The following is a 22,728-nucleotide window of genomic DNA, read 5'->3' on the forward strand; positions in this document are numbered from 1 at the left end:
CAAAACTGGCGGACCTTCAGGGGGCTCAGATGTCCCACTTTGTGCCCTTCTAGAAGCTTCTCCCTTTAGTCCATAGACCCCACCCTAGACGCAGCCTAAAGCCGTGTCCTCTTCCTTCCTAAACTGCTTCTTCAGGACTCTAGTAAGAGTTAAGGGAGAATGGGGGTGGGACGGAAGTGCTTCCTGAAGTGGCCGTTGAGGCCGAGGAGGTGGGGGACCAGCTGTGGGGTGGTGGGGAGTGAGGTCACAGCTCTGCCGCTGTGTGCTATGGGTCAGTGGTTTTCCACCGGGGAAATTTTGCCTCTCAGGGGACATTCGGCAATGTCTGGAGACATTTTTGGTTGTCATACCTGGAGGGCGGAGGGTGTTAATGGCATGTAGTGCATACAGGCCAGGGATCCTGCTAAACATCCTACAGAGCACAGGACACCTTTCCACAAAGAATTATCCAGCCCCCAATGTCAGTGGTGGGAGATGGTGAGCCTTTAAGTCAACTCACTTCCCTCTCAGTTTTCCCTTCTCTAAAATGGGATGTCCATACACTATCAGATTCTGAGTGTAAATTATTTCTGAACAACTTGGAGAAAAGCCCTCGGGTGAGAGGGAGCCTCCCTCCCCTCAACTCTGCACAAGTCTTAGGGAATTCCCTGATCTGTGAGCCAGGAGACCTTGCCCCAAAGGGCTAACACCTTCATTCTCTCTGGAAAATAACAGGCAGTGGCCAGAGAGGCTCTTACAGACTCAGTTGAAGAGAAAGTGGAGTGCCCCGCCCCTGGTTCAAGTCCTTTCCTCTTTTACTGCCTTCTGCATGACAGGCCTTCTGCTCGGTGCTTTTGCATAGATTATCTCATTCTATCCTCCCCAAATTCCCCTGGGGCAGCTATTGTATAATATCAAACCCATTTTACAGATGAAGGCCGTGAAGCTCAGGGAGGCAAAGTGACTTGCTCAGGTTCTCTCTGCTACGAACTGTCAGGGCTCTCCTAATACCCAACGTACTCTCTCTCCTACTATCCCGGTGGTCATGGTAATAAAACCCAAAAAACCCAAACCTGTTGCCATCAAGTCAGTTCCAACTCATGGCGACCCTGTAGGACAGGGGAGAATTGCCGAATCAGGTTTCCAAGGCTATAATCTTTACAAAAGCAGACTGTCCTATCGTTCTCCTACTGACCTTTCGGTTAGCAGCCAAGTGCTCAACCACTGCGCCACCAGGGCTCCAGTATATGAGTTGGAATCGACTAGATGGCCATGGATAATAAAGTCAGGCAAGAGAAAAACCAGGAGGGCTTCTTGAAGGAGGTGAGCTTGGCACTCAGTTATTACAAGGGGTCCCTTCCTTCCTGGAGGCAGAAGAGTCCCTAATAAATTAGGAAGGATAGTTCATGTATCCAGTTCAAATGTAAAAAAGACACCTGGGCTTGGCAGGGGGTCTATGTATGAGGGTGTGGGGAGTGACCACCTGTCTTTTCCTTGCCCTAGTCCCTTCGGCAGGTGAGGCTGAATGAGATTCTGCTGGATTACTCCCGAGATGCTGCTCTCGTTGTCATGTAAGTAGTGTCTGGTGGGAGGAGAAGGTCAAGGGTGTCAGCTCCGGAAGGGGCACGGGAGGTGGGCACCAGCTGAGGAACTGAGCCCTTCCTTTGAGGCAGAAGAGCCCAAAGTGCCTGTCAACACAGCCCAGGTGGTTCTCAGCATATGGCTGGGCCTGCTGGCTACTCCCACCCTTCACCTGAGTGACAGAAACCTAAGGTCCCCACGACTCCCCTCTTGCCGATCTCTTCCTGCCAAACCCAGCTTGACAAAAGGAGCCCAGCTCTTTCCAGAAGAAAAGTGATTCCAAGTTGTTTGGGAATCACTCAGCCCTCTTTGGGTCTTTGCTGCCCCAGCTAGTGTTGGTGCCAAACCTGGTCCAGGTTCTTTTCCTGTAGGGCCCTCAGGCTTCCAATGCTGCCTGTGTCCCTTTCTCAGTTGCCTCCGTGGGTATTGGCCTGGGCAGGGGTGAGGAAGGTGAGGTAGAAGGTGACAGTGACACAGAGAGGGTCTCAGTGTGGCTCTGTTCTGTCTGAGGCCAGGAGGAACACGTGGTCAGTGAAGCCAACTGTGTCCCCTGCTCAGTGGGACTCAGAGAGAGGCCCCGCTCAGATGGAAAAGGGGTATTTGCTAAGGGGCATAACTGGCCTTTCTTCCATTTCCTGGGGGCTAACCACCACCTGGAAATTCCACGAGGCAGCAAGAGGCCTGCTGAATCTGTTTTTTCATACCCTGAAACCAGAACCTACTGTATAATTTATGGGTCATAATTTATGAGCCCCGGTGGTGCAATGGTTAAGTGCTTGGCTGCTAACCCAAAGGTCAGCTGTGAACCCATCCAGCAGCTCTGCAGGAGAAATACTTGGTGATCTGCTCCCTTAAAGATTACAGCCTAGGAAACCCTATGAGGCAGCTCTCCTCTGTCATATAAGGTCTCTATATAAGTTAGAATTGACTTGACAGCACCCAACAGCAACAGAGCAAAATGAAAATGTGGGTCCTGTCGTTCAAACTATTAAGAATTTCAAGATGGTAACAGCAGAGCATTAAACCAATTGTGGGACCCTCCTAAGCATGGAGTCCTATGTGACTACAGAAGACACACGTCCATGCAGCTGGCTGTGCCTGAAACAAGGCTACCCAAGGCCTTCAGGGAGATCATTTTCTATACAAAGAAAGTTCTCCATTGTTTCCTTTGATGTAAGACAGTGAGAGGGAAGGGACTGGGTTTCTCTCCAAGCCTCTGGCCAAACCTGGCAAAGAATGTTCCTGGGAAAGGCTGGTGAAGGTGTGGGCAGAGTCAGAGTGGGGACGGCTGTGTCCTCAGGTGCCCCACCCCCCCAACCCTTTCCCTGGGTGTGGTCCCTGGGATAGCAATCCACAGCTTAGCGAGAGGGCCTCTGTTCAGAGATGCAGCTTTGCATTTTGTCTCTGTCTTTGGACCCACAGGGTGGCCTTGGAAAAGTAACCCACTATTTTCCGAGCTTCAGTTTCCATAAGTATAACAAGCTGAGTTAAACTGAATTATTCTAAGATTCTCTTTCATTCTAACGTGGTGTAATTATAAGTTTATCTGCCATTAAAATCAGTCCGTCGCTCAGGTCATGTTGTTGTTGTTTGCTACCCCTTGCATCGGCCCCCGACTCGTGGGGATCCCAGGGTTACAGAGTACACCTTCCACATAGGGTTTTCTAGGCTGTGACCTTTGCAGAACCAGATCACCAGGCCTTTTGTTCCGCAGAGTCACTGGGCGGGTTCAAACTGCCAACCTTTCGGCCAATCGCAAACTGTTTGCACCACCCAGGCTCCCTACTCAGGCCATAAGATGAGGAATTTTGTCATGGGAGGTGACCACCTGCTGGCTGGCGCCTCTCCCCTCCTGAATCCCCACCCCCCCATCTCATGGGGAAAACCAACCACCCCCCCGCCCCCGCCCCTGGCTCCGCATGCTTGGAATTAGCTGATGCGGATAATTATGAGTCCAGTCACCTCAGAGAAGACGCCTGCACACAGCCTCACACCCCACAGCAGCAGCTACAGCTGCTAGGGCCCCCGCTGTCAGGCGACTCTGAGGGGAGGATCAGCAGCTGCATCTTTGCACCTGGAGACATGCCTGGCGCTCTAAAACGTCACTCTGAGGGTCAACTTCCTCAGAACGAGGGTGGGGGCGGGGTGCTGTGGAAGAGGCAAATTCCTCAATCCTTTTTTTCCCAGATCAGGGTCTGAGGTAGAGCCCAGCAAGGTAAAAAAAAAAAAAAAAAAAAAAAATTCTCCCCCCTCCAAAATTCCAAGGAAGAAACAGTTCGCATTGTCCAGCATTTCTGAGCACAGGCCCAAACCATTTTCTAGAGCCAGTTTGAGGCAACACTTGGCTACTATCAGCAGTTGTCTGAGGAACGGCTCCTTGTTTCAGTTCTGCCTGCCCAGCTGTAAACCAGCCCTGTAATCAGGTCGATAACCCTCCACTGGACTCCCAGCTGGTTCCTGTCTAACCGTGGGGTTCAGACACCTCTTTTTTCCAGTTCCTTTTTTGCAAGTCTAAGGAAAACCCTGGCATGTGTTCTTCATCCATTCCTCTGAAAAATGGATTTTCACTGCCCCAGGTGCCTCTCAGGCACAGTGCAGAGCTGTTATCCCAATCCTGTGGATCTTGCGTGGGTGGGGGGGGGCATTCATCAAACATAGGAACCCCGGTCTGCTCCCGTGCAGACTCTGGTTTCACAGCTCTGGGCAAGGCCCTGGAACCTGCATGCCTCAGTTTCCCTAAGTATAACAACACCCCCAAGTGATTCTTATGTCCAGGTAAAGTGAACCCCTGGTAACCCTCCTTCAAGCCCTGCACAGCCCCCACCACAGCGACCCCAACCCTCAGCCCCAACCCCTGGGTTACCCTGAAGACCTCTGACTTGGCAAAGCCCTGATCTCATAGTCGTTACTTTCTAGGGCACGCTCTGCTTTCCAACTCCCCGCATATGCTTTAAGGTCCCTGGGTGCCACAAGTGGATTAGGATTGGCTGCTAACCTAAAGGTTGGAGGACTGAGCCCACCCAGAGGGTGCTGTGGGAGGAGAGGCCTGGTGATCTGCTTCCATAAAGATCCCATCCAAAATACCCATTGTCTTTGAGTCAATTCCAGCTCATGATGACCTCAAGTGTTACAGAATAGAGCTGACCTTTATAAGGTTTTCTTACCTGTAATCTTTACAGAACCAGATTGCCAAGCCTTTCTTCCACAGTGCCCCAGGGGTGGTTTGAACTGCCAAACTTTAGGTTACCCAAAAAAACAAACACACTGCCGTTGAGTCCATTCTGACTCATAGCGACTCTATAGGACAGAGTAGAACTGCCCTATAGGGTTTCCAAGGCTATAATCCTTATGGAAGAGGCTGCCACATCTTTCTCCTGAGAAGTGGCCCACAGGTCCGAACTATAGACCTGTTAGTTAGCATCTGAGCATTTAATCACTGCACCACCAGGGCCTCTGTTTAGGTTAGTAGTACAGTGTAAATCATATGTATCACCCAGGGGCCTTCCATAGAGATTAGACATTGACAACCCTAGGGAACAGATCTACTCTGTGACGCATGGGGTTGCCATGAGTCGGAATCCACTTGATGGCAATGGGTTTGATTTTTTTAGTTTGCATGTGCTTTACCTCCCCCCCATGTCTGTCAGTTTGTTGTACTGTGGGGGCTTTTGTGTTGCTGTGATGCTGGAAGCTCTGCCACCGGTATTCAGATACCAGCAGGGTCACCCATGGAGGACAGCTTTCAGCTGAGCTTCGAGACTAAGACAGACTAGGAACAAGGGCCCGGCAGTCTACTTCTGAAAAGCATTAGCCAGTGAAAACCTTATGAATAGCAGCGGAACATTGTCTGCTATAGTGCTGGAAGATGAGCCCCCCAGTTGGAAGGCACTCAAAAGATGACTGGGGAAGAGCTGCCTCCTCAAAGTAGAGTTGACCTTAATGACGTGGAAGGAGTAAAGCTTTCGGGACCTTCATCTGGTGATGTGGCGTGACTCAAAATGAGAAGAAACAGCCGCAAACAGCCATTAATAATCGGAACCTGGAATGTACAAAGTATGAATCTAGGAAAATTGGAAATCGTCAAAAATGAAATGGAATGCATAAACATTGATATCCTCTGCATCAGTGAGCTGAAATGGACTGGTGTTGGCCATTTTGAATCAGACAATCATATAGTCTACTATGCTGGGAATGATAACTCGAAGAGGAATGGTGTTGCATTCATCGTCAAAAAGAACATTTCAAGATCTATCCGGAAGTACAACGCTGTCACTGATAGGATAATATCCATATGCCTACAAGGAAGACCAGTTAATACGACTGTTATTCAAATTTACCCACCAACCACTAGGGCCAAAGATGAAGAAATAGAAGATTTTTATCAGCTGCTGCAGTCTGAAATTGATCGAACATGCAATCAAGATGCATTGATAATTACTGGCGATTGGAATGCGAAAGTTGGAAACAAAGAAGAAGGATCAGTAGTTGGAAAGTATGGCCTTGGTGATAGAAACAATGCTGGAGATGGAATGATAGAATTTTGCAAGACCAACGACTTCTTCGTTGCAAATACCTTCTTTCACCAACATAAACGGTGACTGTACACATGGACCTCACCAGATGGAACACACAGAAATCAAATTGACTACATCTGTGGAAAGAGATGATGGAAACGCTCGATATCATCAGTTAGAACAAGGCCAGTGGCCGACCGTGGAACAGACCGTCAATTGCTCATATGCAAGTTCAAGCTGAAACTGAAGAAAATCAGAGCAAGTCCATGAGAGTCAACATATGACCTTGAGTACATCCCACCTGAATTTAGAGACCATCTAAAGAATAGACTTGATGCATTGAACACTAGTGACCGAAGGCCAGATGACTTGTGGAATGACATCAAGGACATCACCCATGAAGAAAGCAAGAGGTCACTGAAAAGACAGGAAAGAAAGAAAAGACCAAGATGGATGTCAGAGGAGACTCTGAAACTTGCTCTGAAACATCAAGCAGCTAAAGTAAAAGGAAGAATTGATGAAGTAAAAGAACTGAACAGAAGATTCCAAAGGGCATCTCGAGAAGACAAAGTAAAGTATTATAATGACATGTGCAAAGAGCTGGAGATGGAAAACCAAAAGGGAAGAACACGCTTGGCGTTTCTCAAGCTGAAAGAACTGAAGAAAAAATTCAAGCCTCAAGTTGCAATAGTGAAGGATTCCATGGGGAAAATATTAAACGTTGCAGAAAGCATCAAAAGAAGATGGAAGGAATACACAGAGTTATTATACCAAAAAGAATTAGTCGATATTCAACCATTTCAAGACGTGGCATATGGTCGGGAACCGATGGTACTGAAGGAAGAAGTCCAAGCTGCTCTGAAGGCATTGGCGAAAAACAAGGCTCCAGGAATTGATGGAATATCAATTGAGATGTTTCAACAAACAGATGCAACGCTGGAGGTGTTCACTTGTCTATGCCAAGAAATATGGAAGACAGCTTCCTGGCCAACTGACTGGAAGAGATCCATATTTATGCCTATTCCCAAGAAAGGTGATCCAACCAAATGTGGAAATTATAGAACAATATCATTAATACCACATGGAAGCAAAATTTTGCTGAAGATCATTCAAAAATGGCTGCAGCAGTGTATGAACAGGGAGCTGCCAGAAATTCAGGCCGGTTTCAGAAGAGGACGTGGAACCAGGGATATCATTGCTGATGTCAGATGGATCCTGGCTGAAAACAGAGAATACCAGAAGGATGTTTACCTGTGTTTTATTGACTATGCAAAGGCTTTCGACTGTGTGGATCATAACAAACTATGGATAACACTGCGCAGAATGGGAATTCCAGAACACTTAATTGTGCTTATGAGGAACCTTTACATAGATCAAAAGGCAGTTGTTCAGACAGAACAAGGGATACTGATTGGTTTAAAGTCAGGAAAGGTGTGCATCAGGGTTGTATTCTTTCACCATACCTATTTAATCTGTATGCTGAACAAATAATCCGAGAAGCTGGACTATATGAAGAAGAACCGGGCATCAGGATTGGAGGAAGACTCATTAACAACCTGCGTTATGCAGATGACACAACCTTGCTTGCTAAAAGTGAAGAGGACTTGAAGCACTTACTAATGAAGATCAAAGACCACAGCCTTCAGTATGGATTACACCTCAACATAAAGAAAACAAAAATCCTCACAACTGGACCAATGAGCAACATCATGATAAACTGAGAAAAGATTGAAGTTGTCAAGGATTTCATTTTACTTGGATCCACAATCAACAGCCATGGAAGCAGCAGTCAAGAAATCAAAAGATGCATTGCATTGGGTAAATCTGCTGCAAAGGACCTCTTCAAAGTGTTGAAGAGCAAAGATGTCACCCTGAAGACTAAATTGCCCTTGACCCAAGCCATGGTATTTTCAATTGCATCATATGCATGTGAAAGCTGGACAATGAGTAAGGAAGACAGAAGAAGAGTTGACGCCTTTGAGTTGTGGTGTTGGTGAAGAATATTGAATATACCATGGACTGCCAAAAGAAAGAACAAATCTATCTTGGAAGAAGTGCGGCCAGAATGCTTAGAGGCAAGGATGGTGAGACTGCGTCTTACATACTTTGGACATGTTGTCAGGAGGGATCAGACCCTGGAGAAGGAGGACATCATGCTTGGCAGAGTACAGGGTCAGCGAAAAGAGGAAGACCCTCAACGAGGTGGACCAATACAGTGGCTGCAACAATGAGCTCAAGCATAACAACGATTGTAAGGATGGCACAGGACCGGGCAGTGTTTTGTTCTGTTGTGTATAAGGTCGCTATGAGTCGGAAACGACTCAACGGCACCTAACAACAACAACACATGCTTTACCACTCAAAATCACTTCTCCGACATTGGTCACCCATATGGTTGCCCTTGTGGAGAAAGGGACAAAAACAACCCAGATTCTTAGTTCTTAGGGAGCCCTGTTCCCTTCCTTTGGCAAAAGCTGGCAAAGCCATAAGTTTTTCACACGACCCTGAGACTTTCATGATAACAATAGGTTCAGTAAACCATGAAGGAAACATTATGCACCATTAAAATGATGTTTACAAGGATTGTGTCTATTTAATGCTTAACATTAAGCTTCAAGGATACAGGATGTTATATATCTTAGGGATCCAATCAAGTTCAAAATGTATACGCAAAGGAACTTAAAAATGGGAAAAATTCTCTAAAGTATTCATAGTAATTGGGATTGGATAGTGAATAATTTTAGTCAGCTTTTTTTACTCCTTTAATTTATATTTTCCTTCATGAATTTGTACTGCTTTTATAGTGGAACAATATTTTGACTGGGATGAAATAGTAATAATATTTCATTTCATAGATTGAGTGCTTATGATACTCAAGGTGTTGGGCCTGTTAATTTTCAAAACTCCATGAAGTGGCTCTTTTATTACCCCGTTCCCCCACTTTTAGGTCCCTGGGTGGTACAGATGGTTTGTGCTCGACTACTAACCCAAAGGTCGGTGGTTCAACCATCCATTGGTGCCTGGTGATCTGCTTCCATACAGATTACAGCCAAGAAAGCCGTGTGGAGCAGTTCCACTCTGTAACACATGGGGTTGCTATGAGCTGGAGTTGACTCAGCGGCAACGGGTTTCATTTTTTTGTCCTCCTTTCCTCCGAGCCTCAGAGGAGCCCTGGTGTTAGAGTGGTTAAGAGCTCGGCTGCTAACCAAAAGGTCAGCAGTTCGAATCCACCAGCCGCTCCTTGGAAACCCTGTGGGGCAGTTCTACTCTGTCCCATGAGGTCGCTATGAGTGGGAATCCACTCGATGACAACGGGTTTGGTTTTGGTTTTGAGCCTCAGAGGAGTTAAGCAATTTGCCCGGGACCTCTCAGTTAGTAAGTGGAGATTGAATCTTGAAGCCTGTGACTTGAGTTCTGATGCAAGGTGATCATTCTGTCTCTAGGTCAGATCCAAGGTTATACTTCTTTGTGGCTAAGAGATGCAGTTATGAGCAAGAAGCTCCTTTCTTCCCGGAGCAGCTTTATTTCTGAAGATTAATAGCTTAAGGCGTGACCATCCTGTGAGCAAAAACAGAGCGTATCATTGATTGGCACTGGAGGTGCTGGCCTTCGACATTTCTGCATTCTGTCCCTGAAAACAATGTAGTGTTTCCTAGAGGGCGTTTTCAGTTTTTGGCATAACTGCCAAATCAAGAAAGCTTGGTTTCAGCATCCCTGCTTCCTTTTTTCCCTGGGAAGTCACCAGGCAAACACATTTTAACTAAATGATGATCCCAGTAAAAACCTAGTGCTGTCAAGTCAATTCCAACTCATAGTGACCCTATAGGACAGAGTAGAACTGCTCCATAGAGTTTCCAAGGAGCGCCTGGTGGATTTGAACTGTTGACCCTTTGGTTAGCAGCTGTAGCTCTTAACCACTACGCCACCAGTTTCCAGATGATAATAGCATAAGGAAAAGTCCTTGTTCCCACCCTCCTTCCCTAATCTTGGAGAACTTGCCTTTTAGAGAAGGGTAGTAGTTAACACACTTGGCTGCTTAGCAAAAGGTTGGCGGTTCCAGTCCACCCGGAGGTGCTTGGGAAGAAAGCCCTGACAATCTACTTCCAAAAAATCAGGCATTGAAACCCCTATGGAGCTCAGTTCTATTCTGACACACAAGAGGTCACCGTGAGTCAGAATCGGCTCGACAGCAGCTGGTCTGGTTTGGTTCGATTGGTAGTAAGGATGTGCTCACCAGATACTTGGAAAATACCAGTTGCTGTCCAGTTGACTCTAACTTATGGCAACCCCGTGTGTGTCAGAATATTTTGAGGGGACGCAATTCAATTCATAACAGGAGCAGTCACTCAGATATAGTACCTCTGATGTTAGAGCCTGTGCTCTGAAACCCAGTGCTGCCCAGCACCCCCGTTTCTGCCTGCGTTCTCTCCACTATGGAGGAGGCAGGGGGCTGCAGGCCCTGCCCGTTTCCCAGGGCTGTTTTGAGGTTCAGATGAAATGACGGCTGTGGATGTGCTTCAGGAAAACTAACTGTAAAGTGCTGTTCCACGTAAGGTGCTGGTGCGCCAGCTTCATGTAACACCAGCTGGTCTTTGAGACGCTGCCTTCTCTGAGACGGGCAGCTGCGGCCATCCCAGTGCATTTTTGGAATTCTCAGGATGGTAGAAAAGCCACTTCCTGGAACAGCTATGAAGATAGGGCTGAACAGCATTCTCAAGGCATCTCATTGTTTGCATAGCATTGCACAATTCCGATAAGGGAGCTCTCCAAAGGCAAGGACAGAGGCCTGGCTCCCAGGGCCAGACATGCAGGGCAGGAGGCGGGACAGAGACACCCAGCTGAAGGCTGGGAACATATCAGGTTGTATGGCCATGGGCAGTGTGTGGGGCTGGAGAAGTGAGGCTGGTGAGATGCAAGTGGCCTGATGGGGTGGGATCACCCACTTAAACCTATACTGAGCCCGACTGTATCAGGCTATGTTCTAGGCCCAGGGAAAAGGGTGGTGAACAAGACAGACCTGGCCTGCTGGTGAATGAACATACATTCTAGTCGGGGCAGACAAACAACACACATGTGAGTGAAAAGATGGATTTGGGGGTGTGAAGTGCTATGAAGACAGGAAATCAGGGTGATATGATAGAGGTGGGAGGGCCGCTTTGGACAGGGTGAGCAGAGAAGGAGGCTTGATCTGATACCTGAGTGATGCAAAGAAGCCAGCCAGGTAGGGAGCTGTAGGCGCTGCCTTCCAGGTGAGGAGACAGACCGTCAAGTGCAAAGGCCCTGAGGCAGGAGAAAGCTTGGCTTTATTTATTTATTTATTTTCAGGAATGGAAGGAAAGCCCCTGTGACTGTAGGGGCATGAAGGAGGCCAAGGTGGTAGGAGATGAGGTTATGGGGGTTGGCGGGGATGAGATCATGTGGGCCTGCAGGCCACAGCTGAAGGTTTGTTTTGAGCAAGGATTTTTTTGTTTGTTTAAAATTGTGTGTGTGTGTGTGATAAATACGTATATGTAACAAAACATTTGCCATTTCCACAATCTTCACATGTACAGTTCAGTGGCATTCCTAGTATGCAATCATCACCCTTATCTGGTCCCAATTTTTTCCATCACCCTTATTATTAACATTCAGCTTCAAAAAGCGGGAGGTTCTTTATCAGATGGGTGGGAAGAGGGGCTCTGAAGGGAACAATACACAGACTTGCTGTTCAGAAAACAAGCCATGAGCCTGGCTGGGTGGGGAGGCCCCTTCCTGATTTCCTTTCTCTGCTTCTTCCTGCCTTGCAGCACCTTGCCCATAGGGAGGAAGGGGAAGTGTCCCAGTTCGCTGTACATGGCCTGGCTGGAGACCCTGTCACAGGACCTCAGACCCCCGGTCATCCTGATCCGAGGAAACCAAGAAAACGTGCTCACGTTTTACTGTCAGTGACTCCAGACCTGGCCATCCCTGCCCAAGGCTGGAGGTGCGTGGGACAACTGACACTTTCCATTCCACCGGACCAGGCTCCTGTCCTGTTACACTTGAAGGGTTGGCTTCTGATGATCTGACGGAAGAAGCTGGTAGACTTCCAAACTTCGGCTTCACCCCGCTTCCATCAGACATTTTCTCTGGGCCTCTTTTTTATGGGCTGGAGAAATAGATGGAGACGCAGGAAAACTCTCTGGAGGATCCCTATTCCTTTTTAAAGTTTTCTTTTGATTATAGCTAATTAAGATTTCAGCCTATGATTTGTGTGCAAGTTTGAGTCAGAGTGCTGGGTGTGAATCTGGACAGTTTCTGCAGACCTTCCCCCAGTAAAAAAAAACTCCCCCAGTAGTAGTCCCCAAATCACACCTCCTTCCTCCAGCAGCCAGGAGACTGGGAGCCCCACCTGTAAGACTTACAGGAGTACCCAGGTGTAAGAGTGGCATGACAGGAGCACGGGTTGACCTCCTCTAACTTCACAAGGGGCTTCTTTTGATGGGTACTGACTTTTCCTGACTCAGTGCATCCAAAGACAAACCACTTGCTTGAAATTCAAAAAGCAAAACAGTCATTTTTTTTTCTGTAGGTTCTTCCTTCAAATGCAAATTTCCTCCTCTCCCAGCAGTTCTAGGTAGTTCTGCAAGCCTTTTCAAATGCAAAGTTCCTGACTCTGAAGGGTTTGGGCAGAGCTCAGGTCCACCTAAAAAAAAAAAAAAGACCATAGTATGTACTTTATACACAGGGCTGCTGCATTCAGGCAAACAGCCTGTGTTTCCTTCTGGCAAATCCTAGTTTCTCTTTCAGCATATCCAGCCAAGTATTGGCTAAAAGTAGACTTACACACTGTCTGTAATCTGTAATACCCAATACGCGTTTCTATCATACATGTAGTCTGTTTTTCATAGTCAAAAAAAAAAAAAAACCCTGCTGTCAAGTCAGTTCTGAATCATAGCAACCCTAGACAGGCCTGGTGGATTTGAACTGCTAATCTTTTGGTTAGCAGCCAAGCTCTCAACCACTATGGCATCAGGGTTTCCACATATCTGTAGTTCAAATAAACTCATACCAGTTTCAGCTTCTCCACCCCTTGACTATCTTTCCGTTTGTCTGTATATGGCCTCAGGCCTCTGGCCTGGTGGAACCAGTAGATCCTGGCCACCCGTCAGTCATCTTGTTTAATCAACCTGGCTTTTGCCCCAGGCGACTCCAGTTGGGCTTTTCTCCTCTTAGCTATAGCAAACATCACTTACTTTCCTTTTAGCCATTACAGGTAACAACAACCAAAGTAACCATCTAAGAATCCAAAGCTCTACTTCCCATACCTTCTAGTTCTTTCTCTTACAAAGTCCCATGCTTCCATGAGTCTGGAACCTTTGCAACGAATGCAAAAATGGCATGGTGGGCGGGCCCAGTCTTGGCTGACCTCTACCTTGCAAAGGGGAAGGAGAGTCACCATCAGCATTGACAGCCCAAGGCTGATTCCTAATGAGGTGGAGGTCAGGCAGGCCTCCACCCTCCAACCATTTTATCAGTTCTGACACCAACTATCCCTCCCACCGCACTACTTCTCTGCTAGGTTTGGTGATTTGTTGCAATGCTCACACATGTTGCAGGGTAAAAAACATCGGTAAGTTTAGTAAAGCAAAAGAAGTTTTATTCAGCATCTATTAAAAAAGACAAAAGTGGGAAGTGGACAAGCACGTTGCTAGAGCCATGTCTGCCTGAGTCCAAGGAGATATCACAGTCAGCAAGAATGGGAAAATGGACAAGCGTGCTGCCACAGCCATGTTTGCCTGAGTCCAAAGAACATTATGGAGTCCTCAGTAGATATTACCATTACAAAATGGGCAAAACCATTGAAAGCTTCACCCCTATATAGATTGGCTAGAAAATGTGATCCTGCATTTAGAATTGTCTTTCTTAATGATCATCGGTGCAGGTTTCAGTAACAACAGTCAGGAGGGTCCGCATTGGTCTGACAAATTTTCTATTCATTCAGCGCTAATAGACAAAAGGTAAAAGTGGAAAGTCTTTTGTGTTCTGTTTGACTGGCTTATGTGAAAGGTTCTCTAAAAGGTATTTTCCAAGATTATCCTATCTATTGTCTTTATACCTCAGGGCCCAGTTGATTTGTCCTTGTGAGCCTTCGTGGGCCTGGTCCCAGCTGGGTCACTTTATGCTCAAGGACAGGGAATAATGACTCCAATATTATTTCCTAAATCACACAGAACTCACAGAAAATACTGACAGTTATGGGGTTTCTTAGGGAAGAAACAGGTTACAATTCAGGTTCAGGAATGCTCAGGGTACAGTTCTTCCATCAGGACAGCCTCTTCTCAGACCTCTGTCTGGCCCCTCAGCCTCTGCCCTGCTCAGGCAAGTGTTATAAAACTCTTTTAGCTCTGCTGATAAATTCCCAGAGCCAGGGCTGGATTACCCAATAAACAAGGTACACACAGGCCCGACTGTTCCTTCCCAGCAATCTGCAGTGCACAATTTCACCTGTCCCCCACTGAAATGTTACCTGGTAGAAACCCCAGGTTCTTACTTGACATGACTTGTATTGCCCAATAAATGAGAGTCTGAGGTGGGAGAACAGGAAAGGCACCTTTATTTCATTGTACAAGGAAAAGGAATCCGTCGGAGCTGCTGCTGCCAAGACTGCTCGACAAGGGTGGGCAGGCAGGTTACTTTTAAAAGGGTTTACAAGTAGGGAGCTCATACAAGTTACGTCAGCAACATTCTTAATCATACTTCGCAGGCGCAATGGGGTTTACATATAACCTCCAAGCAAAAGTGGGATTCCAATGCAAAGCTCGGGGTGGAAGGAGAAGCCCAGCAAAGGAAACATTTCTCAATATAACACTATAGGGGAGGAAGCCAGGTAAAGAATACAGCACTGTAGGGGCATTCCCTCAACATCAATCATGTGGTAAAAACCCACCTAACATTGCTCACCACAGATTAGCAAGTAAATACAATGAAGCACATGTGTGCCTTGTTTCATGCAGGCCAGTGCATACCGTGTTCATTGGTTAATCCACCATTGTGAGGCACCCCACTCTGCCAGGAAGCCTTCTGCTAAAAGGCACCCAGCTTTCTTGCTCTGTGGGCCAGGAAGCCCACGGCGCTGTCTCCCACTGGTCTCGTGGTTCTGCTGCCTCTGCTGCCACTGCTTCTTGCTCTTCGCTGCCGTCTCTCGCTGTCTCTGGGTCTAGGAGGTTCTTGGTGCAGGGAATCTGGGTCCAAAGGACACAGTCCACTCCTTACTCTTCTTTCTTGGTGGTTGTGAGATCCCCCTTTCTGCCTCTGGGATGGCTTGTTTTAAGCCTAGCAGATGGCAAAACTAACCGATCCCCTCATTAGAGTTCCATACACCTTATTTGCATGATCCCACCCCTGTAAGTCTGCCATGCACCTTATTTACGTAGCAAGCCATCCAATTCCCTTGGTGGGCCACAAGCACCTCATCTGCATGGTCTCAGTCAGTAATTTGGTGGGAGTTACAAACTAATTCACTGCACTGCACCAGGAATACAGGGTCCTTGGAGCCTCCATAATAACGCAAATTTCTTTAACCACTTCTCACTTCTTTCACTTTCAATAACTAGGTTTTCAGTGTTTTGGTTTGTTCTTTAGACCAGGGACTTTCAAACCGTTTTGACTGCAATCCACAGTAAGAAACATATTTTACACTGAGACTTGGAAAACACACACATACAACTGAAACAAAAATGTCACAAGACAATATTTACCTTTACGGCATGTGATGTGGAGTCCCTGGGTGATGTAAACAGGTAAGTGCTCGACAGCTAGTGAAAGGTTGGCAGTTCAAACCTGCTTGGAGGTGTTTAGCAAGACAGTCCTGGAGTTCTGCCTTCAAAAGGTCAAAGCCTCAAAAACCCTATGGAGCAGTTCTACTCTGCACATGTGGGGTTACCATGAGTCGGAACCCACTGGATGGCAACTAACAACAACAATGGGTGATGCACTCTACTATTTTCTGTTCTTATTTGTTTCTTTTTAGTGTTAATTGCAATCCACTGAAATGATTTCAGAACCCACTAATGGGTGGTGACCCACAATTTGAAAAACAGTCTAGATTTTCGTTTGTGTTTGTCTGCACAACGAGGAGCCTGGCTGATTGGGGACGGGCCACTGTTAGGCATTTCTGCTATTTCCCCAGCTGATCCCACAGGGAGGAAAAGGGAATCAACAAGACATGTGAGGAGAGTATTAACTCGTGGGAGTGTTAAGAGCTTTAAACAAGGAGCAAGATTTAAGGAGCCTAGGGGAAGGGGGCGAAATTATGGGTTTGGTTAAAGATGAAGGACAAAGATGTCAAAGGTGGGGAAGCAGATGGCAAGACTGGGCAAAGGATCAAAAAGGAAGGAGCATGTCCAAACCCAGCCCAAGGTCAGGTTTAAGAATAGGCAAGGAGGAACCACCAGTGAGAACAGAGCTGGTGGAGGAGGGAGCCGAGGACAGGCTTGTTGTAGGGAAAAAGCATCACAAAGTTCAGTAAAGCAAAAAGAAAGTTTTATTTGGCGTATATTCAAAAAGGCAAAAGTGGGAAGCCAAAAAGCCACAGCTAATGTCTACTCAAATCCAAGGAATATTACAGAATAGAAAAGAATGGGAAACTGGACAAGCATGCTGCCACAGCCATGTCTGCCTGAGTCCAAGGAGCGAACCTTACAGAGCCACCAGTATATATTAACATTACAAAATGGGCACAAGCATTGAAAGGTTCACCTTTTCACAGATTGGCTAGACACTGTGATCCTACATTTTGAATTGCCTTTCTTAACAATCATTGGGGCAAGTTTCAGTAAGGACAGTCAGGAGGGTCTTTGTTGGTCCAATAAATTTTATTCACTAAATGTTAATAGAAAAAGGTAAGAGTGGAAAGTCTTTTGTGTTCTGCTTGATTGGCTTATGTGAAAGGTTCCCCCAAAAATATTTTCTAAGATTATTTTAGCTATTGTCTTTATACCTCAGGGCCAGTTGATGTGTCCTTGTGAGTCCAGCTCCAGCTGGATCACATTCTGTATGCTCAAGGACAGGGAATAATGACTTCAATATTATTTTCTAAATCAGCCTGAATGTAAGATGGGGGTCAGAGGTGGGAGAGAAGCTGGGTCACATGGAGAAAGGACTTAGACCTGGCTCAGGTAAGGTTACTATGGATTGAACACCCCGAGAGTGTTTACCCCACAAAGGTAGGATGCAAGAGCAGAAGGCGCCTTAAGGGACACCCAAGGCCAGTGGGTGATGGTCCCTGAAAGGCCATTTGCAGCTCTAGATCCACAAACATCAGAAAGTTGAGTTGTTTGGTGATAGAACTGGCCATGCTTTCTTCCAGTGGCACTGGGGTGGCAGAAGGAACAAGGCCTTCCTGGGTTTTGTCCTCCCCCTCCTAGGTGGGGTTAGAATCCAAAGGGCTTGAGCATTCTGCAGGTCAACCTACTATGGGGACCAAAAGGCTCCGGGCTCCCAGACAGTTATAAATCCCCTGTGCTTTTACTGCCTCAGGGTTTGCCTGGAGAGGCTGGGAGACCCAGAGACTGAAACTGGGAGACCGGCCACGCTTACTGGGGGCAGCTCCTCTGCTGCCAGGAGACCTGCCCTCTGAGCTATTCAGTTGGACCCTGGGACCAACCTCCCAACTCCTGATACAGCACGGCCTCAGGGATGCCTGCCTTTCGAGGCCCACCTGGAAGAGAACCTTCCCTGTGAACAGGAACTCCCTCTTCAGACCTCAGGGAGACCCTGACTCAAGAGAACAGATTGTTTTGGCTTCGGGTGTTTAAAAAAGACCCCAGACTTTCACTATGTTGGAAACAGTGAATTTTTAACAATGATAATCGCTTTTTAAAAAAAAAACAAAAAAACAAAATCTTGAGTTAACAGTGAGGCCCAAAACAATGAAATGAATAAAAATACTTTCTCTGAGTCAACAGAACTTATTTATTTTGGAACATACAGTTTTTCAACTCCCAGCATGTTTTGGAAAAAATGGGCTGTATTGTTTTTTTGACCCTGAATTGAACTTTTTCCTGAGCTTGCACTGGGCCTGTGGGTCACATTGCAGGATTTGTGTGTGAATATTTACAGGGGCCACTTAGTCTCCCCCAGCTTCTCTACTCATCTTTGCACTTATGGGGAACCCTTTTCTTCAGCCTCAGGTAAAAGTCTCCCAGTATTTTCCACTTACTCAAACAGAGAGGTAAAGAGGTGAAGTGGAAGAGACCTGGGATGGCCACCCAGAGACCTGGTTTTAAGTTTCTATCTGTCCCTGAAACTGGCTGTGTGACCTCAGATAGGCCACTCAACCTCTCTGGGCCTCAGTCGGTATAATTAAGAGAATTGGACCAGAATAGGCGTCATCAGCCAGCTGGCCTCCCGATGAGTGTGGTTGGGCCCATGCATGGTTGACTGAAGTTGTGGGTGCCTGTTGACTGAAGTTGTGGGTGCCTGGTGGGGGCTGGGGAGGTGACACATTCTCCAGTCATCTTTCCTGTCCCCCCAGCCCCACCCCAGTCTGGCCCACCACTTCCCACTGCCCTACCGTGTGAGCTCTTGGGTCGGGGACCTCAAAGGCCTTCCAGGTCCTTGTTTGGCCTATTGGGCAGTGGGAGGGTGAGCGATTGTGTCTACACCGTGTTTTTCTCCCTGTCTTTGGGTAGTAAAATGCTTCACATTAGGAGTTTTAGTGTGTGTGTGTGCTGGGGGTGAAGGGGGGGGGTACAGTGAAACCTGTGAAAGCCGGAACTTGACGGGACCGCCTTGTTTTTTCCAGGTCTCACAAGTTTTCCACCTTTGACAGGGTACAGTCTTACCACTTTTCTATCGCTCTCTGTTAGTGGAAAATATTTGAATCTTCCTTCTCTGAAAAGTTTCCGTCTTACACAGGTTCTGGTTTTCACAAGTTTTAGTGTGTAATTCCCACAGGCCTCTCTTGTGTTGCACATGGAAAACCTGAGGCATAGACATGTGGGTCAATAGGGCGAGGCCCAGCCCCAGTCAGCAGCCACCCAGTCGCCCCAGCAAGGGCGCCTCACTTTTTTCCCTGGGGAGGAATCCACTGCCCAGCTAGCTCCCAGTTTTGCCCTCCCGGCTTTTCAGCCTCCAGATTTAGAATCCTCTCTCAGTTCCTGCCCAGACTAGTTTTGGCTTTGAAGTCAGCAAGTACAGCCCATTTTTCGCTCAATAGGCTGGCTGAGTTCCAGTCCCAAGCAGAAAGCTGTGGGCCTCATTACCACACAGAGTCCAGATTGGCCTGAATGTCCTTTTAGACACCCGCCTGGCCCCTCTGATGTGGCAAGGGAGGGGCAGCTGTCACGATGATGAGACCAGCTGGAATGTTCTTGAGAAGAACCATCTGGCTGGAAGCCCCCAAGTACATGCAAAGCAGCTGGGTTTCACTTTTATCTGTGTATAGCTCAGGATGTCAGAAAAAATGCTGCCAACTTCAAAAGCGTTCACCAAAACAGGGCCCAGGAAAGCCCAGGCACCGGCTTCATTGGTAATCCCCGTCTTGAAGGGAGGTTTAATCCTCTGACTGAAAGTACAGGTCAGGAACCGCTTCCTGAAAGGGAGCCAGAACAAACTCAGGTTCTAAAAATACCAAGTGGACAGAGCCCTGGTAAGCTGGTCGGCAGACTGTCATGTGGACGAAAGACAGCGGCAAGAAAGGGCAAGTGCATTTTATCCCACCTCATAAGAGAGATAAATAAAATGCCAGATGGGCTGCGAAGAGAGCAAACACACTAGCTCATGGGAATTAGGAAAGTCTCTGTAAAGAAAACAGTATTTAAAATAGGCCCTGAAAGATAGGTAGGATTCGGCAGACAGACTTGCGGGCTGGGGTTGGAGAAAAGCATTCCAGGTGGCAGGAATGGCTCGAGCAAGTGACAGAGCAAGGACAGCCTCAGACATGTTTGGGGAACAAGGAATAAACCAGTTTGCTGGGAGTATGAGGGATATCTATGGGAAAATAAGACTGGGGAAGTCGTGATGTGGAAAGCCCTGACTGTCAAGCTGAGAGCTCACAATTAAGTCAGAAGCACTGGGGAGACAATAGGGTCCCTGGGTGACGCAAACAGTTTGCACTCGTCTACTAACCAAACTCACCCAGCAGTGCCGTGGAAGAAAGGCCTGGCAATCTGCTTCTATAAAGATCACAGCCAAGAAAATCCCAGGGAACATTTTTCTATTCCGTAACACATGGGGTTGTCATGAGTTAGAATTGACTTGACAGCAACAAGTTTGGTTTCTGTTTTTGGGGGGGAGGGGAGACACTGAAGGTAAAATTAGGAAGCTTGGTTGGGAAGGAGAAGGGAGAAGGCAGGAAGAGAAGAGACAGGAGCCCAGGGAAGAGGCTATGCAGAATTCCAAAGGCAAGTTAACAAGGCTAAACACTCTTAAGAGTGGCAGAGAAAATAGAAAAGAGGAAGAGATGGGGAGAGTGTGAAGAAATAGAATCTACCAGAACTGGGAATTGCCTGGATTTTTTTTTTTTTTTTTTTTTATGGTAGGGCCCCAGAAGTTAAGCCTGTATTGTAGTTCTCCTACAATAATGGAGAAATGGGGTGATATAAGAGGCTTATTGCTGGAGGAAAAGAGAGTAAGTGGGTTTGATTTTGGACATTTTCAGTGTGAAGACATCCAGGTGGTCAGAATTGTGATCCTGGAGCTTGGGAAGAGCTCAGAGGATCTCACTGGTAGCTTGCAGCTCTTCGAAAGCAGTGACAGTAAATAGATTGGGAGTCATGGCCACGGTCAGGGATATTGACGCCAGAGCTTGGGTGAGATCATCAAGAAAGAAGTGTAGAGAGAGGAGAGGGCCAAGGCTAGGACCTTGAGAAAGGCTACATTTAGGGGCAGTGGGAGAGGAGCAGAACAGGAAAACACCCTGGAGAGGAGCGTTGGAGGGAACCCAGATAACCATGGGCCTCAGAAGGCACGGAGAAGGGAACGAAGGACAGAGTAGGCCCTCAGGGTTCACTCTTTGTGTTGCACTGTTTTATGGGTTTTGATAAATGTGTAATATCATGTATCCACCATTTCAGTATCATGCAGAGTAGTTTCATCGCCCCTAAAATGTCCTGTGCTCCACCTATTCATCCCTCCCTCCCTCCCCCTGAACCCCTGATCTTTTTACTGACTCTATAGTTTCGCCTTTTCCAGAGCGTCAGATAGTTGGAATCATAGAGTGTGTCGCTTTTCCATAGTGCACTGGCTTTTAAATATTTCAGCCCAGGGTGACATGTTACGTCCACTCAAAGCCAGTAGTCACATGGCTCCACCTAACTGCAAGAGTGCTGGGAAATTTGGGGGGTACATGAATATTCACTGAGCAGTTAGTGTCTCTGTTATAGGGTTAGGGTGAACATTAGAGACCTGGGTGTATTTGTAGGTAAAAGAAGAGATTGAAGATGTAAAGGAGACAGTGATGAAGAGGTAGAAACGGTAAATCAACAAAATGTGGCGAAAATTTTGCCCAGCAGCAAGGAGGTCACAGCTGAAGTCTGGTAGCCTCAGGATGCAAAACTCTCAGGACACCTGACCTTGTGACTCTCTTGTGATGCAGGTGACATGTTTCCTAGGGCTAGGGCTGGCCAAGTAAGAAGGATGGAAAATTAAGGCATGAAAAACTCAAGGAAGATAGCACAAGTATGGGGAAGTGGCTGGCCATGAGTTCCAAGGTGGGCAGAGAGCTGCAAGAGTTGGGAAGACTTGCGGGGCTGCTAGCATGAGGACAAAAAGAGTGTTCAGTGGGAATGGGGGACAGGGAGATGGGGGAATAATAAAGGGAAGTTTGTGGTCAGTATGAGTGCATTTCCAACTTGAAGCTCTGGAGGGGGTAAACAGTTTTGAGCACTATCAAAGTCTAAGGTGTCCACACTTTGACTGTGAGCTCTAGGAGGGTAGTGATTGACAAACCTTTTAGTTGTTTGGTGGTAGTGAGCCTCAGGGGAGGGGCTGAGGCAGCTAGGGGTTACTCTGGGCAATGTCTATCCACCAACTGGCACAAGGGTATTTCAGTTTCTTAGCCACTGCAGTAGCTGCACGTCAGCTCTGATGGTGACTGTTTCTGACTCATATTTGTATCCCAGTACCCAGCACAGGGCTTGGCACAGAGTAGGCACTCAGTAAATGTTTGTGCAGTGAATGAATGAATGATGAGTGGATGAATCATAGGAAAGGATAGTGGGAGAAAAGTGGAGAGGAGGTAAAGGTAGGTGGAGGTGAGCATTGTGAGAGTGGGTATGAGCTGGATGTCGGTGGAGTTGAGATGGGCAAGAATGAAAGCAAGCTCACCAGCCAGTTGTTGAAGGTGCTGAGATCCTGGTAGACAGCCTTAGAGGTCAATAGAGGGTACCTATGGTATGTATTTTGGAAACCCTGGTGGCATAGTGGTTAAGAGCTAAGGCTGCTAACCAAAGGTCAGTAGTTTGAATCTACCAGGCACTCCTTGGAAGCCCTATGGGGCAGTTCTACTCTGTCCTACAGGGTCGCTATGAGTCAAAATCGACTCGACAGCAGCAGGCAGGCATGGCCAGGAAGGTCTTCAGGTCAGAAAAGGCTGCTAAACTGCACAACAGCAAGAAGCAATAGGGAGGTGTTCAACAGACCCTCCCTGGTGAAAGTGGGGTTCAGGTAATGTGAGGAGGTTGTAGGTAGA

General features: G+C 47.2%; 1 protein-coding gene across 3 annotated transcripts in view; it reads left to right on the forward strand.

Moving 5' to 3' along the window:
- The window catches only part of SLC12A3 (solute carrier family 12 member 3), a 44,861-nt gene extending 32,597 nt beyond the window's left edge, over positions 1-12,264 (forward strand). For all 3 annotated transcript variants that reach the window (XM_049864616.1, XM_049864618.1, XM_049864617.1), the window contains exons 25-26: positions 1,483-1,550; positions 11,861-12,264. In XM_049864616.1, coding sequence (XP_049720573.1) covers positions 1,483-1,550; positions 11,861-12,002 — 210 coding nt within the window. In that variant the 3' untranslated portion in view covers positions 12,003-12,264. The remainder of the gene's footprint in view (positions 1-1,482; positions 1,551-11,860) is intronic.
- Positions 12,265-22,728: the final 10,464 nt, after the last annotated feature.

Source organism: Elephas maximus, chromosome 21 (genome assembly GCF_024166365.1).
Source record: "Elephas maximus indicus isolate mEleMax1 chromosome 21, mEleMax1 primary haplotype, whole genome shotgun sequence".
Lineage (NCBI taxonomy): Eukaryota > Metazoa > Chordata > Mammalia > Proboscidea > Elephantidae > Elephas > Elephas maximus.